The 17,651-nt window shown below is 37.5% G+C and overlaps 1 protein-coding gene and 1 long non-coding RNA gene across 3 annotated transcripts; one reads left to right on the plus strand and one right to left on the minus strand.

The window, feature by feature from the left end:
* Window positions 1–214: 214 nt before the first annotated feature.
* Window positions 215–1,383, minus strand: LOC120294972. Of its 2 annotated transcripts, none has more exons than XR_005552322.1 (3): window positions 980–1,383; window positions 703–784; window positions 215–253 (listed from the first exon to the last, which is right to left on the minus strand). It is a non-coding gene; the product is annotated as an uncharacterized LOC120294972 (long non-coding RNA). The 2 variants fall into 2 exon arrangements; XR_005552323.1 differs by lacking the exon at window positions 215–253 and adding an exon at window positions 538–575.
* Window positions 1,384–12,447: 11,064 nt separating this feature from the next.
* On the plus strand, window positions 12,448–14,448 carry LOC104449254 (LIM domain-containing protein WLIM1). Its single transcript, XM_010063350.3, has 5 exons — window positions 12,448–12,737; window positions 13,317–13,413; window positions 13,509–13,552; window positions 13,643–13,732; window positions 13,889–14,448. Exons 1-5 carry the CDS (start codon window positions 12,603–12,605, stop codon window positions 14,087–14,089), a joined length of 567 nt encoding a protein of 188 aa, XP_010061652.1. The 5' UTR covers window positions 12,448–12,602; the 3' UTR covers window positions 14,090–14,448.
* Window positions 14,449–17,651: the final 3,203 nt, after the last annotated feature.

Genomic DNA, 17,651 nt, shown 5'->3' on the forward strand with positions numbered 1-17,651 from the left:
CAGATGAACCATAGAAAAAAATGTGAAAAGCTTAGCAGCTCTGCAGGAGTCATACTTAAATCTGGTATAGCAAAACAGTTGTTTTGGCCGGACGCCTTTTTTATTCAAGCCTATAGTAGAAACTATCAGGTCATGTAGAACTTACTCGTACCTCTCCTACAATATCAGATGTTACTTTCTCATGAACAGTTTCCAGTAAAATAATGCACATATGATGGGATGGAACCCCTGATTTGATGCTCATTCCTGCAACCTATCATCAGACAGCCCATGAGAATTTAAGCTGAAAGTAACAGCAGCATACAAATGGTCATGATGCCAATCCAAATTCACTGCCACGCTGCAACATACCATGCACTTATCTTATGAATTACCCATTGGAGAGGCCACTTCAGGGCAGCTTACGTATAAACCACATGTTCTTAAATAAAAATGTATTGTGCAAGAATTCTTGATATAACAGATGTTGATAAATAACAATTGAATTTTCTGCTTAAAATGACCTCATGCCTCTGAAGATCCAAGCTCAAAAGCAAGTTTGTCTAAGGCACCTTTTCTCAAAGGACATTCCTTTCCTGAAAAGTTTCATCCAGTCAAACTTCTCTTCGGCAACTCACGTGAGCGATACTAGCATAATATCTAAATTAAATTCCTCCATGCCATTACAGATTCAATATAGCTCAATAAGGCTAAAAAACAAACCTTCTCTGCAAGCTTTATGCTCTTAAAAGAACCAAGTCCGTGCTGTGAGGTCATCATCATCAATTTGTCTCTTCGCAAGTACCTGACAGGAAAGTCAACAGGAGAACTCGAAAAAGTGAATATCATTCTGATATCTCCATTTATATATTTTCATTAAATCAGATCGATTTCGGGTAGCGCTTAGAGGCATAAGACGACCAATATAAACATAATAACAGTTCCTATTTGAGGCATCATCAACAAAATTGCTGCCGCATGCTCACAAGGAAAAACCAACCTGACAGAATATAGATTGGAATAGAAAGAAAGGCATCATGGTTAGCTTTGCATCAAACTCATTAATCAAGAGCCTTTCGCTTAATCAAGAATTTTAGCCTTTCGCTTCAAAAGGTCAGTTGGGTACTGACATGAGTCTCCTCTAGATGCTCCACTGGAAATTTAAAAATCTGCAAGATCTTCATTCATATAAGAGTTATGTATTCAAACTTGAAAGCTGGATGAAGATAAGGGAAGACATGTAAAGAGACAATAATGCTATGCTAAATATCACTAGACTAACGGCAGCATAATCAGTTCAAATCATTTCATAATTGATGGATAAACCCGATGATTTAGTCAAGATAACTTCATAGTTGATTGACAAACCTGCTCATCAGTTAGAGATAACATTCTGAGGCGTGTAAGTATTTATCAATAACTATTTTTATTTGAATGCAATGAATAAAGCAATGTAATTAGCATGATATGTGATTTTGGTGATATGCTGCCCTTATCACTAAAGTTAAAATCACATGTATATGGTATATGTGATGAGTAAAGTTTATATCCCTGGTATAAGAAAATTTCAATGATTCAATTGAGTAGTGATCGCTAAAGTGGCACGCTTGATTGGGTTTGAGAAATTTCGGTCTCGTATGATGATTGGGATGTCTCCTGGTCTAATGCATAATCATACTCCCAAAGGAGGTGATTGTGTATTAGTTCATGGATTGATACATGATAGTGTGGTGGAGGAGTGACTGATTCTAGTAATTCATATGCCCAAAGGTGATGAATTCACGAAGAATTGGAATATATTCTCATAATCGCTATCATGTGAGAAGTGTACAACTACATGTCATGTATTATGTCCTAAGGTGATTATATGATTATGGGTGTAACTCTCTGGATGTGTACTTGTATGTCAAGTTACACAATGCTCACATGATGCTAATTATATATATTGTTTAGTTTTCAGTCACATTTTCTGTAATTAATAACTTCATTATTATTGAGGTTTTTACTGCTTCAAATTTTAAGTTGTGGACATATGATTTGCTGCTTGAGAAAAGAGTAATAGAATTTGTTTACTATCCATGAGAACACTTGAAAAGAGGTTTGCTTACGGATTGCACTGCTATAAGATGATGGAAACCTTAGTTGCTTGAAATTATGTCTTGTTTGATATTGAAATTAGGACACATCTGCAAATATTGTGTTTAAGTCCTAATGACATATACATCTCGTATATGATTAAAATGTTATTTCTGAAAATTTTATATTTAAGGAAAATGACCGAGACAAAGAATAAAATAATTACAATTAGTCTTAAAAGGTTGTCGGGTTTAACAGTGGCCATGAGTATTTTGGCAAGTATGATAATGTGAAATAGCTTAAAGGGTCATTTGTCAAATACTTGGTCTGGGGTGGTAATTTAATTACTATACCTGAAAATTCTGACAAAAAGATTTGGTCGAAAGGCATAAATGCACCATATTGAACATGGTGATGAGAAAATGTGTCTCTTATCAAAGTTGTTTCATAAACTTCTTTTGAGTTATAGACTGGACAAAAGTTACTTGAATCATATGAAATTTAGAGGTGTTATGCAAAAGTGAGGTTATCTAATACAATATTAAGTGTATTGGAATTCAGATCCATTCGGAATTATTTTGTATCTTATCTAGATTGTTAAAGGGGTATTGATTTTATGACCCTAAAGAAGGTATAAATATTATGGAATCACATACTCTAAAGTTTCTAAAGATTGACGTAATTGTAGAGGATAACTGCTCTCGAACTATTAAAGATAATAGTATAATGGAGATTACTATGTTTTTGTCTTTACCTATACAAATAATTATGGAATTTCATGTACCATAGACTAAACTTGTTGAGGTTCAAGGTACTATTCTTGATATAGTTTATAATTAAATTTCTTAAACCTCTCAAGTGTATAATGAAATGGTTGCAGCTTTATTAAGGAGATTTGTTAGGGAAAGACAATCAGTTATATCATCATACTATATAGTCTATTTGTGAGAGCATGATTACTATATCTACTACATGGTTGTTTTAGCAACTTATATAAATGTCATTTCTTGTTCTCAATTAAGTATGTGATTAAATGCCATAAAAAAAAGGATAATAATGTTTTCACTCTGAAAGAGGGGTGGATTGTTTATAGTGAAGAAATAATTGTTTATAGTAAAGAAATAATTATTTCTTTAAATATTCTTTCAAAGTGAACGTGGCATTAATAATTTATTTTGATATAAAGTTACACCAAATAGACACAAAATCTATATTGTGCAACTAGAGAGTTTTGCAACAAATGTTTCAAGTAAACTTGTGTGAAGACTGAAAAGTCTTATTTATAGTCTTAAGCAAGTTTCCAGATAATATTATTAAAGTTTCATAGTATTGTTATTTTGTTCAATTGGAAACAAAGTAATTCAATATACTTTTGCAAGGTTAGTGGGAGGAAATTTATTTTTCTCATATTTTATGTACATAATATTTTGCTTAAGTTGTGACCTTGAGACATCTTATATCTTTTGTACTAAGGTCTGTAAGGATTATTTTTACCATATTATATTAGATTTTCTCGGAGGACATTTGCTAATTGTATATTGGAAATATTCAATATACATTATTGCAAGTCAGGAATTGCTCATGTTGTTAAGGGTGATAGACTAAATCTATCACATTGTTCTTATTTACATATTGAGAAAATCTAATTAAATGGTGTACATTTTGTGTTAGTGCACTTAAAAGTATAATATATGCTCGAATTTGCACTAGACTAAATATTGTCTTTGTGACGAGACTTCTAGGCAGATATCAATCAAATTCAAAACGTGATCACTGGGTTGCTGCCAAGAAGGTTTTGAGGTACTTAAAAGGACAAGAAATTATATGCTAATTTACAAACATGTTTAATTCTTGTAGTTAGTAGGGTATTTAGATGTAAATTTTGTTGTCTGTTATGATGACAAGAGATCAATAACATAATACATATTTATGTTAGCAGGAAATGCAATAAATAAAATTCTATGACATCTTCTACTATGTATGCAGTGTTAGTAACATTCTTTTAGGTTGTTACTTGGGCTATTAGGCTCCAGAACCTCATGATGGAGTTGATCGTTTTAACTTGATGCGTAGACCCATATGGTTGTATTGAGATAATAAATTTGTAATATTATTTATTTACTACAGAGGTCTCAAGGGGTCTAAATATATAGTGGTCAAATATTTTTGACCATAAAGGAACGGTACAAAAAGGTGACTTATAATATAACATATTTTCACAGATGATGTGGTTGCAGATCCACTAACTAAAGACCTACGCCCATGTGTATTTGAGTGACATGTCATTAGCATGGGCCTAGAAGTATCTTCGGATGCTATTATTTAGTGGGAACTATTTTGGCTTTACTCTGATAAAGTTCACATCTATGGTTCGTTACATTTAGTAATGGTTTGATATGTATCAACTTTTGCATTCAATAAAATAATTTTGAATGTGTTGTTATCATGTTGAATACATATTGATAAAATCTCAAGGGATTGTATAAATCTTGAGTGAAGGCTAGGGGCATCCGGGTATCCGGTTATTAGCCTTTTGCATATGTCTTGTGATACATAAAGAAATGTTAACCATAAGGACAAGACATATGCGGGTTCATTAGAACCATAAAACATTCTCTTGTGGCACAAGTTTTTGTGACGCCTAAGGTAAGAGAATTGTGACTGACAAATGGGATCTCTATGAGAGATGTTATCCATTTGACACACTACCATATTGAATCCATATCAATAAAGTTGAGAACATTCGTGACCATGGAAGGCTCTGTGTGTATACATGCAGTTACCGCAATGATTCGATGTTTAAGACTTTATGGGATAGGATTGACTATTAAGAATTATCTCTGGACCAAAGTGCGCACATACAGTACAATTTCAATTAATATAGTTCAAGTGGGAGAATGTAAGAGTTTTTCTAATTATGGACTACATTAATTGATATTGTAATTTACCGTTTAACGTTTACTGTTTTTACGGGGTTTGGTCTAAGGTGAGATAGAAGATTTCTTAATTAGTTTAATATGGGCTGGCTAGTGTGAGCCAAGTTGAGCATGTCCCGTAATGAGAGGAACTGGCTGAAAACTCTATAAATAGTGCTCAAGTCTCTTCTCTAACCCTAATTCTCACATGTATCCTCACCTAAGGGGCGTTTACCTAACGCTACACGTGAGGGAGGCCGCCTCATTGAGCTAATGATACGGAGGGCAATAGAGGAGAATGACTTAATGTGTGGATCCCCTTGATATATGTGGGTAATCCTTTTCGCTTCCGCTTTATGTTCGATGAATCCCAAAACAGGTGCGTTAATCTTTCTACCTAATTATGTATGTTCTTGTTCTGGTTATGGAGATCTTGGGTTTCGCAATTTGCGTCCAACAGAAGTAACCTTTCAAAATGACATATCATTGTCTCAACTTCATGCCAAAGCAATCGCATTTGGAATATTTATTAGTTTTCTATAAAGTTCATATGATTCGATCGACTTGTCTTTGAAGCAAAGAGCAAGCAAGATTTGTCTTGCCTTCCATCTCAATTTTCCACTAATTTCGCATGCAAGCCAACTTATTAGGTTCTTTTATTTTTGACAAGTCTAGAAAAAAAAAACTCTTTTTTTTCTTTTTGTAAAATGTTTTATGCTATACAACATTCCTTGCGCATGATGCCAATGTTAAAGAAGTTAATTCTTTTAGTTTTAGAAATAGATATGCACTGTTGAAACATCTTGTTGTAATGTATGAGTATTATTTCGATTATTATTTTGTATTTGAGAATTTCATATGTTGTTATCTAATCAATTTTTATTCCTAGAAATAGAAATTTTATACTGTTATTAAACGGATTTCTATTTTAGAAATAGAAATTTTGAGTCGTTATCAAACAGGTTTCTTTGCTCAAAAACTTGTCTGGGGAATAAAAATTGATAAATCAATTTCTTGCCAGAAATCAATTTCTGTTTCAGAAATTTTGTCATGCGCACCCTTAATTTTCAATTTGTTCCTCCATATAATATTACTGCTTGCAGTCGGAAAAGTGGCTGCTAATCAAGACGCAGAATTTAATTATCGTCCACGTATTTCTTGATCGATGATGCTCGAGACTCATTTTGGGGATAGATTTTCTTGTGAGTTATTGTCCTGAAAGAAGGGTTGGCTAATTAATTTGGCTTCACTTACAATGACACTTAGTGCTGTTTCATTCTCAGCATGAGATAAAACATGACGGTGAAATGAGGATGAGAATAAACGAAGGTCATCTCATTCTCATCTAATGGGACAAGACAAGGCTTTGAAAGAATCTTCAACTAGATATTACATATGGAAGCCTACTTTTGATTCCTACTCTGCGTAATTTCCAGGAAGCTATAACTGGATTGGAAGTTGAGGACTCGACGATGTAAATTATTTTGGGCTGGGGTTATGGAGGATACATATGAAGCCAATGTATAGTCTACACAGAGAAAGCAACAAGACAAAGGAAATACGGGAGAAGAGAGAGAGAGAGAGAGAGAGAGAGAGAGAGAATATGAAGCAAAAGCTGAAGCAAAAGCTGAAGCACGCGTGTAAATGTGAAGGTCTTGCAGGATACCCTTTCAGCCAGTTGCGTCTTGATTTCTCTCCCCAAAAATAACCATCTGGCCCTATTTTGTTCCTTCGGGTTTTGGAGAATGTCCAATTTTGTTAAGACAGACTAGTTTTCTGAAAAAGTGAGACCTCGAATTAAGAAGCTCAGAGTTGAGTAGAATAACAGTGGTTGGAAACATAGCCATGGCCAAGAAAGAGGGGGAGAAAAATGATCAACAGGGAGGGGTCTGGCATAGTATTGCCTACTAAGTGATAGGTGGCTTCACAGACAGAATAGTGAGGTGAGATTCTGTTCACTACCACAGGGCCGGTCACATTACCACTTCCGTTATGTATCACTGCCCCTTCACTTGCATTGGTCATTAACATCTGTCATTCTTCCAGCATTAAGCAGTCTCAGGTTCTATCTATACTCTAATTAAACTTTATCTAGAAAAGACAAAACAGACTTGATCTTGAAATACTTTCCTCCTGCAATCAAAATGACTTTCTGCAATCTGCGTGCGGTCCATTTCTGAGGAACTTTACATCGCTGTTTACTATGGTACACACAAGGAAGAGACCAAAGTAACACAATCACCCAGATGACGTAACACAGATCTCTATACATACCGGTCAATATCAATAGAGACATGAACAACAGTTGCAGATATCAAAACAACAATGATGCACCCGTGACAAGCGTGGCCGGGGCAGCATTGCATAAGAATGATCGCGCACCGATCATTCACATAGGAGCGAGTTTAAATGAATCACGTGCAACAGATACGATCCAACACCTTGCTCCTGCAAGAGTACGAAGCTGCCTTTGACCAAGAAATCTGCAGTATGGGACGGCTTTTCTTCGGCTCCTGGTGGAATGTTTGCAGCCACAGTCAAGCTACCAAAGCCTTTATCCAGACTTCCAAACAATATTACCTTCTTGAAATTCACTTTTTCAGGCACCTCTTGGGATGTGAAGATGATGAACTTATGTTGACAAAGAGAAGGAGAGATTCAGAATCACCTTCATCACTTCTAATATATTCCAACCATTGCTACATACAAGGGAGCAGTATACCAAAAGTGCATTAACTTGTGTATGGCGCTTACTTTAGTGTCATAACTTTTCTCCGGCTCGCTTAAATGCCAAAATCAGATAAAAACAATTACTTAAGTGCCTTCGATGAAAAAATCCTACTAGAGAAATTATGTAGCTTTTCTAATTAAAAGTTTTATTTAAGGCGGCACTTTTTAACATTGAAGTGATCACATTTTCATTAAGAGTGGCACTAAAATAAACACCTTTTAACAATAATTGGCATTGAGGTAATCTTTTTTTTTTTACAATAAGTGGCACTGAAGTGATCACTTCTTAACTTGCTATACGATCTCATTTAGAAATTTTTTTTTGCATTAAAGTAATCATTTTTTTATTAAGATTGACATTGAAGTGATAACTTTTTAAGAATGATTGGCATTGAAATAATCATTTTTTTTTTTTACAATGACTAGCACTAAAGTGATCACTTTTTTTAATTGCTACACGATGTCATATAGAGACTATATGCTAACTGGGCACGTCGGTAAGCCACATAGGATTAGAAAAATTAATAAAATATTATCACGTCAGATTTCTAGCGATTCGGATCAGAGTTGGTACGTAAGTGATCGTTTTTTTAAAAAGTAGTACTTAAGTGAGCCTGTAAAAAATTATGACACTAAAGTGAGCGTCGTATACAAGTTAAGGCAATTCTAGTATACTTCTCCCTACATAAAAGTATACGGATGAAATAGAAGCATCTCAAGGTGCATTCGTTCACAACAGTTTTCAATTCTTACTTTCACTATAAATATGTAACGGTATACATATTTTGATTTCTGCTATCTAATTTTCACTATCAGAACATGTCTGGTCCTATCTACAGAATATCTTCCCTGTTTCTTGTCCTACTTAGGATTTCCTTCCTCTTCCACTTGCAAACAATGAAAATAAACATTCTGTTGCCTTCTAAATCAAATCCTTTCCATGCTATAACAAGTTCCACCTAGTTCAACGAGGAAACGAACCTTCTCTGCAAGCTTTATACTCTTACAAAACCAAACCCTTTGGCGTGAGGTCATCAAAAGGTTCAAATAACGCCTGTTTCGCTTCGAATTCTATTTGAACACTTCGATTGCACGAGACAGAAGGTGGCCGGAGGTCCCGTGAGAGAGAGAGAGAGAGAGAGAGAGAGAGAGAGAGCCGTCTGAGAGCTAGGATTCATCTTTACAACCACCACTCGTACAGATTATTGCGCGTAACCTTGTCTTCTTGAGTTTAAGACACTAATAAAAAGTGAAAAGTTAAGAACATTGGTAAGATACATATGTATAAACTTTTTTTTTCCCCAAGTCTCTGGCTTGTGTCATGCCCTAAATCCCATTTTTTTTTCTCTGCCAAAGTGGACCGTGTCCTAGTCCCTTGAAATTACAAGTCTCTTTCCATCCGACGCACGCTCGATGAACAGTGCGCACACGCGTAACAGTAGCTCCTAAAAAGCTTGAAGTTTAAGGCTGCATTTGGTAATATTTCTGTTCAAAAATTATTCCCACGTTTAGTAATCGCACAAAATTTTTGTTCTTAGAATAGAAAAAAAAATAGAAATATGTTTGGTAAACTTGTATAATTTTTTTGTTTCTTTTAATTTTTTAATATTTTTTCTTTTTTCTTTTTCTTTTTTTTTCTTTTCCAGTCACCGGCCACGGGCGCGTTCGACGAGCTCGCCGGAGCAACGTGAGGTCAACCTCACGCCGACGCGGCCCGAGCCTCGTCGATGGCTAGGCGAGCTCGACCTCGCCTAGCCAAGGCAAGGTCGAGCCTCCCGAGGGCCGAGAGACGCTCCGACAAGGTCGCCGACCATGGCCGAGGCCGACGACCGGCCAAAAAAAAAGAAGAAGACAAAGGAAGAAAAAATAAATAAATAAGTTTTGTATTTTTGTTATTTTGTTTTTTTAAAAAGTGTTCCCAGAAACAAGAAATAAGCTTTTCTTGTTTCTTATTTCTGTTTCAAATTTGTTTCGGAAAAAAATATAAACAAATGTGTTTCTATTCTTTTTTTTTCCGAAACAAAAAAATAAAAATTGTGTTTCGGGGAATAAAAAAGAACACAAACAAATAAGCCCTAATTGGCACGGTAATAAATAAGCTAGAGCTAAATTAAATATTTCAAAAAAGAAAATATACCTCTTTTCACCCTTGTACTTTAATTTAGAATTTTCTTCTATAAGAATACATTTTTTGAGAGTAATCTTGAGCTTTATGAGTCATTTTTGATAATTCTGTCGAGTAACAAATTACTAATGATGCAAGGCAAGAACCTAGTTGAGGGAAAGGAATCCATTTTGGCAGTATGCGGAAAATTTGGGCGAGGATCGGTTTAAATGTCGCTTTCATGATAGAGACATTCCTGGGGGCCTTCTGCTCGTTAAATCACATCTTTCCGAAATTAGAGGACGTGATATTGAAATATACTTTTTTCTTTGGTCCTTCGGAGTGATCTATCTACTTGTACGAATAATTACTGGAAAAAAAATTGCTAAACCTAATAAATGATGGAAATTCAGCCTTAAATTTTTCAATTTTATTAATTTAATTCTAAATATTTCAGTAATTTATCAACATGGTCTTCCCAATCAATTTTAGCTAGAAATCACTAAATTTGACTTTAAATCACATTTGTACAATATATGTGTCACATATAATTCTAATTTCTGTATTTCACAGTCGTTTATTTACCCAAATTGCTCAAGGGAAAGTTCGTGACATTTATGCATATAACGCATCGTAACTTTTCTATGCCGTAACGTTGTCCCAAACAAAAGGTTCCCCACGTGGAAAGAAGTAAGTTTCTTCCGCAATCGCCTCTCACCCTTTTTGTTTTCCATGAAGGTGAATAAGGTAAAAATAAAACACGCTATGTCCATGTTTTTAATCCGTTTGCATTCACTTTTTGCTTTTCACTTTGTACGTGAAAATATCATTGGACCTTCTTTTTACCGTCAACTGTCCTTCCCCTTCCCTTTCCACTTCACGAAAAACTCCAGACTGATGTGCAACGTACGTAACAGTGGGATGCAAGAAACCTTTCTCGAACGATAAAAGAGTTCATATTTACAAATGTATATGCTTTGATACTTACCCGTGATCCAGGGAGATTACCATATTTAATTAAGATTTATCGGGTGCTTATGCTACATTTTTAGTGAAGATTTGATATTTTTGGAAAATATTTTACAAAAAGTCATTCTTCTGGTATTTGATTGAAATATGAAAGCAAAATAAAAATTATTTTCCATTGTTTGATCCTAGAGAGGGATACATCATTGTAAATAATATTTTATTTTATTGTCTTATCGAACTCAAACTTGGGTGCTTAGATCTTGGAGTCAAGCTTGGGGTACTTCTAGCATAGATGCTTAAGTCCTAGACCCAATCTTAGGGAACTCAAATCGGCCGCCAAGTCCTAGACCTGGTTGCTAAGGACTCTAGTTTGAGCATCAAGACTAGGCTCTGGCCATAAGGGAGTCAGGCTTGGCCGCCAAAGTCCCCGAGTGGCTAAGCTCAAGCATTGGGAACTCGAGGGTCGAACCAAGGTACCTTAGACTGGGAGCCAAGAGTTGAGTAGCTAGGCACAACCGTTGGGAACTTGGGCACGGGCACGGGAATCTCGAGCAATGCCTCAAGATATTTGGGCCAAGCCTCTATGGATCCAAGCTCAACCATCAAGGAATGAGACCCAACCTTACTAGTCTCGGGCCCAAGCACTAGTGATTTAGGTGCAGTAGCTAGGTACCCGAGCATGGCAGCTAGGGACCCTAGCATAGACACGTAAGTTTTGGACTAAGCCTTTGTGGACCCGAGCCTAATCACTAATGACTCAGGTACAGAGGTTGCGATCTCATGTTAGTCGTATTTTAAAAATAATTTTCAATTTTCAAAAAGAAGAAATTATTTTCTTGGATTTTTTTATCATAATTATTTTCTTGAATTTAAACGCATGCTTTTCATTTACTATGAAAACACTTTCTGCAAACTTATTTTTGCAAACAATCCAAAGCCAAAAAAGTAAAGAAACTATTTTCAGATAGGAAATTTTTCTCAAAACAAGGATCGTCGATGGGACTGGAGCTCTCAGCCCAAAAAAGAAAAAAAGAAAGGTAATGTGATGTAAGAGAGAGGAAAGTAAAGTTGAAGAACGTGTATGCAAAGCGACATGATGGGGGAGAGCATTTGATGGACAATCATTGGGCCAACTCACATGAAGTCCTTACAACAAACAGTTGGAGGACGATGCAGCTCCAGCTCGATTCAGCGACTCCAATTATATTTCCCTCTCTGGTCCTCTCCTCCTTTCCATGCGCAATCCAGCTAAGTTTCTATTCCATGGCCCCTTTGCTACTAGGGTCACATCTGCCAGATATTTTTCTGGTATGCAGCTAAAAGCATAGTAGTGCCCTTTGGAAAAGTTGATCATAGTAACCGGGCTGGTCCAGTTTAATTAGAGCAATCTATGATGAAATTACTAATGAATTTTTGGGAAGTTCGGTTTTTGGTTTCTCGGAATTTCTCACCAATATCATTGCTTCAATATTAGTTAAAATAGACGACTGAAAAGATCATGATAGATAAAAAAAAAAAAGGGAGTGGCCAAATTATTTTTCTCTAATTCTTACTTAACTTAAGCTTCATGCATGCTGCCCATCTTGTGTTTGGTCATTAACTAACCTAGAAGAAGGGGGGGAAAAGGTAAAACATGTCATAAAAGGTTTAGTTAGACCCTTCACCCAAAATGATTGCCCAATGCCACCACTTTAATCATCAACTTTCCAACCAACACTTGTTTTTTTGGCTTCCCTTTCTTATCCTCCATTCTCCTCTCTCCTTCTCCTTACACTCACAGACACAATCACACAGAGAGAGAGAGAGAGAGAGAGAGAGAGAGAGAGAGAATGGCATTCGCAGGAACAACCCAGAAGTGCATGGCCTGTGAGAAGACAGTCTATCTGGTGGACAAGCTCACAGCTGACAATAGAATCTACCACAAGGCCTGCTTCAGATGCCACCATTGCAAAGGGACTCTCAAGGTATGCCATGATAAAAACTGTTAGATCTCAAGGATTTCTCAGTAATTAACAAATGATCAGATGTGAGTTTGATATATTCCCCAATTTAGAGGTCCAAGAGAGTTGCATTTCTGTAGATCACGGTCCAGACTAGTCCGCTCAGCTCTTGAATTGATGCTTCAATTTGATGGTGTAGGCAAAGGATGCTTATTTCGTAGCTCCATTTAACTTTAATTTGTGCTCTTCTTCATGGAGTCATTAGTACAGGATGAGATCCTGAATGATATTCGCTTGGGGGTTCCCTTTAGTTTGTAGAAATGTGTGGGGGCGAGTCCAAATTAGCCAGAGAACCTTAAGATCAGCCCCAATAACATTAGATCGAACTCATATAACAAGCCTTTTGACTGATCATCCGTGCATGCGAGTTATGATGAATTGTCATGATCCGCTAAGAAGCTGGGGTCACGCATGATTTATTGCCAGACATCATGATCATTATAAGAAGGGACATTTTCAGGAAACAGATAGCTACAATTTATTGGTAAACAGAGGATTAAATGTAGACTCTGGAAAACTTGCTAAAGCACATTGCACATGCAGCTTGGGAACTATAATTCATTTGAAGGAGTCTTGTACTGCCGGCCGCATTTCGATCAGCTCTTCAAGAGAACTGGCAGCCTCGAAAAAAGCTTTGAAGGTAAAAATTGAAGCACGCAAGTCATGCACTACTCTGTTTCTGTCCCTGTAAAATGGATCACTCTGATTCTTCCTTCATACAAAATGTCCTCTTAGGAACCCCCAAGATTGCAAAGCCAGAGAAACCCGTCGATGGAGAGGTAATTTCACCGCGACTATGGTCTTGCCTGAAAGTTTTGCAGTTAGGCTAAATCAGTCATTGTTCTCCTGAATAAATCTTCTTTGAACAGAGACCTGCAGCGACCAAAGCCTCCAGTATGTTCGGGGGAACGCGAGACAAATGTGTAGGCTGTAAGAGCACCGTCTACCCGACCGAAAAGGTAAGGATTTCCTGGTGTATTTATAGAACCTCTGATGCGAGGACATGACTTAATCCAAAGGCTGCTTCATTGAGATGGCAAAACTTCTCATTGAACTAGTTTGAGGACCCTCAAATTGCAAATTAAGTACAGCCATTTTCATCGACGTGCATACAGGTGACGGTTAATGGGACTCCATACCACAAGAGCTGCTTCAAATGCACCCACGGGGGGTGCGTGATCAGCCCATCCAACTACGTCGCGCACGAGGGGAAACTCTACTGCAGGCACCACCACACTCAGCTCATAAAGGAGAAGGGCAATCTCAGCCAACTCGAGGGCGATCATGAGAGGGAAACAATGGCTCCTGAATCATAAAACGCTTTGATCTTGCACTACCTTGTTCGTTGAGCTGTCACCACACTTTGTGGCCAGCGGATTTCAGGCTGGTCCAAAAACCTGTTATGCTATTAGAGAATCTATGTCCATCTACTAAATTTGAGATGTGTGAGCCTTGACCGGTTTGATTTGGCTTCTGTTTTGCGATTGCGGATGATTTCTCGGGTTGGTTGTAAGCGTAGAATAAGTGGTGCTTGCTTCTTGACTTTGTGAAACCTCTGAGCTTGCTTTCTTTTCAGTTTGTCCAGCGAGTGTGTCTAGCATCATCCCTATTTTTCATTCATTCGACTCACTTTTGTCAGTGTCCTTGAAGAGTCTTCATTTACTATGGTTGTGAATTCGAAGTGAAACTTCTCGACGAAAAATAGCATGATTTAGTTCTAGGTTTGAAGAACATCTCGGGACTAATCCCCCTGTGATTCGAAACAAAGACACCTTTGCTTTAGCTGGTTTGACAAGAAACACCAAATATCCATGCTGATATGTCTGTTTACAGCTGAACAAACAGTTATTATTTGTTGTTCCATGTGATTGAACTTGTCTAACTTTAGGTGATTCTTCGCAAAATCCATCGAGCAACAGAAACATTCTTTCTCTTTCGAATAATTTCAACTGGTGAAGGAAACTGTTGTCTTAAAGTGATGGAAGCATTAGACATTCCAATATCTCTGGTAGAGATGGTGAAGCTGAAGGAATCAGCACCCATTGCACAGACTTAAAATCTATCGAGCAACAGAAACATTCTTTCTCTTTCGAATAATTTCAACTGGTGAAGGAAACTGTTGTCTTAAAGTGATGGAAGCATTAGACATTCCAATATTTCTGGTAGAGATGGTGAAGCTGAAGGAATTAGCACCCATTGCACAGACTTAAAATCCATCGAGCAACAGAAACATTCTTTCTCTTTCGAATAATTTCAACTGGTGAAGGAAACTGTTGTCTTAAAGTGATGGAAGCATTAGACATTCCAATATCTCTGGTAGAGATGGTGAAGCTGAAGGAATTAGCACCCATTGCACAGACTTGCAGAGTTCTCTTCTGCAGGTCTGCTAGAGTTGTGACCGCATGCCAAAAGATCAAGCCAAGGCCTAATTTCATATATCTAAGAAATGTAGTAAGATAGAGGATACAGAATGTGAGAGATCAAGAAAGAAGTATACCCAAGTGTCAAAACTTGGCAAGAGTAAACACATGAGTGCAAAATTTCTCAAAGGTACATTTTAGTACCACTTTTTTTTTTTAAATTGGACACTTAGGGCCTGTCTGGTTAAAAAAAAATAGAAATCCATTTGATAACATCAATTAATTTTTCTATTCTCCGAAAGAGAAAAGTAGCTGGAGAATAGATTTGGAACAGAAATAAGAAATAAAAAAAAAAAAAAGAACTTCTTGTTCCCGAGAACAATTTCTAGAAATAAGTTATTTTTCTTTTCTTTTTTTCTTTTCTTCTCCGTTTCGCCCTTCACCCCTAGCCGCTGCCCCCGCTGGCCGGCCCCGCCGCGCCGCCCGCTTGCCCTCGCTGGCTAATCACCGCCACCAACCACCAGCCGCTTCTTCACTCGCCTGTCGCCGCCGCTTGCCTGCCACCACCACCTACTACTCACTGCTAGTCGACCACTGGCCGACGTGGCAGCGCCAACCTCCAAAGGGTCGGCCGCCACCACTAACTACTGGATGCGACCTCCAACCGCCGCCGCCACCCGCCATCACCGCAACCCACCGCCGATGACCATCGATGTCGCCACCACCATCACCGCCACCAATGATCGTCAACGCCATTGCCCGATGGCGCGATCAACGTCAATAAGGAAGAATAAGAAAAGAATTACAAAAAAAAAAAAAAAAGAATCTACATTACAAAAAAAATTGTGAATCGTACGAAACGCATTCCTATGCTTTTTCTTTCCAAGAATAGAAATTTTATATAGTTACCAAACGCATTCTTTTATTGAAAAATTATTCCGGAAAATAGAAATAGAAAAAAATATTTTTGAAAAAAAAATTGTTTCCAGAACATAAGGGTCACCAAACGGACCCTTAAATGCCAACTTTGAAAAGTTGCTAGAAATCCAAATGTTGCATTATTTTATTAATAAAATCGGTCCACATAACTTGCTGGAATGTTTGCTCACTATCCTTGTCCTGAACAATATTGTTTTGTCCCCAAATTTTATTTTTAATATAAATATTAATTAAATTTAAATTTATAAAAAATAAAACTAAATAAAAAAGGATTAGATCTAGGGCCGTGGAAGGCCTCGCCGCCCCCACCGTCACTGAAACGAGTCGGCAATGGGAGTGCAAGGGTTGGTTGGTGTCACCAAGCCCTAGCCAATGGCCAAGGATCCTGGCCGACCATCAATGAAGGCTTGCAAGCGCTTGCCAAAATTTGAGGTGAGGGGTCACAGCCGTCCCCAAATCACCCCCCAAATCGAGCGAGGGTTGTCGGCTCTCACAAAGATCGGCCAAGGCCGCCGCCGGCTGGGGTGAGACCCTGGCCCAATCTAGGAGTGGCCTACAACTCATTGCCTCAAATCTAGGTGAGGGCTCGCGAACCTTCACCGACAGTTGACCAAGGTCGTCAACCACTAGCCGAGGCCCGATAGCCTCAACCAACCCTCACCCCACCATCGCCGGCCCTTTCCAGAGATGGTGGGGTGGCAGCAATGGCAAGGGCCTCCATGGCCCCATATCCAATCTTTTTTTCTTTTTTTTTTTAGTTTTTTTAATTTAATTTAGTTAATACTTATATTAAAAATCAAATTTAAACCAAAATGATGTCGTTCGGGCTTATCTGACCACATTAGCGCCACATGAATAATTTTTTGAAAAAAAATTGGCACATCAATTAAAAATTTTGCCGGAAAAATGCCAAATCAACAATTTACCCGGAAATTCTCTTCGTTGGCATTTAAGTATATATTTTTTCTCAAATTTTGTCATGTACCTTTGGAAGTGTGGCACTTATGTGTTCACCCATGCTAAATTTTGGCACTTGGAATGTTTTTTTTTTTTTTTTGTCAGTCCTACTCTATTCCTATTTTACACTCACTCTCAGACTTTTGCCTTGCCTCTTGCAGGGCGTGCGTGGGAATCGAAACCCACTCCTGAAACTTACGCGTCCCCACCCATCCCCCCTAAGAAGATGGGGATTTGAACCCCTCACCTTCCCCTTCCATGTTGGAAGGGTGGCCACTGGGGCGAATCCCAGTGGTTTTTGGAATGTTTAGCACTCAAGAGATAAACAAGCATTTTTTTAGAAAAATCTAAACTTTTAGATGACAGAAGCTTAGGTTATGTTCTATAGCTTTGGAATCAATAAAGATGTTCTTTGAGAGGGTTTTCTACAAGGTCACGTAACTTATGTGACCCCTAGTCCGAAAATTCTAAAGAAGTGTGATTGGATTTTCATCTTTCTACCACGATATCATGATAAATCCGATATTTATTATATCAGAATAAATTAAGCACATTAAATTTCCAAACTTTATTCACGTCTGACTCAAATAAAATTAGATTTAGATCCATTTGTTTTAAGGAT

Source organism: Eucalyptus grandis, chromosome 6 (assembly GCF_016545825.1).
Source record: "Eucalyptus grandis isolate ANBG69807.140 chromosome 6, ASM1654582v1, whole genome shotgun sequence".
Classification (NCBI taxonomy): Eukaryota; Viridiplantae; Streptophyta; class Magnoliopsida; order Myrtales; family Myrtaceae; genus Eucalyptus; species Eucalyptus grandis.

Bases quoted from the DNA above. Each gene is read 5' to 3' on its own strand.
- LOC104449254 (XM_010063350.3), top strand. From the start codon at position 12,603: ATGGCATTCGCAGGAACAACCCAGAAGTGCATGGCCTGTGAGAAGACA. The intron at 13,553-13,642 runs GTAATTTCACCG...TTCTTTGAACAG, and splicing joins AGAAACCCGTCGATGGAGAG to AGACCTGCAGCGACCAAAGC. The intron at 13,733-13,888 runs GTAAGGATTTCC...ACGTGCATACAG, and splicing joins CCGTCTACCCGACCGAAAAG to GTGACGGTTAATGGGACTCC.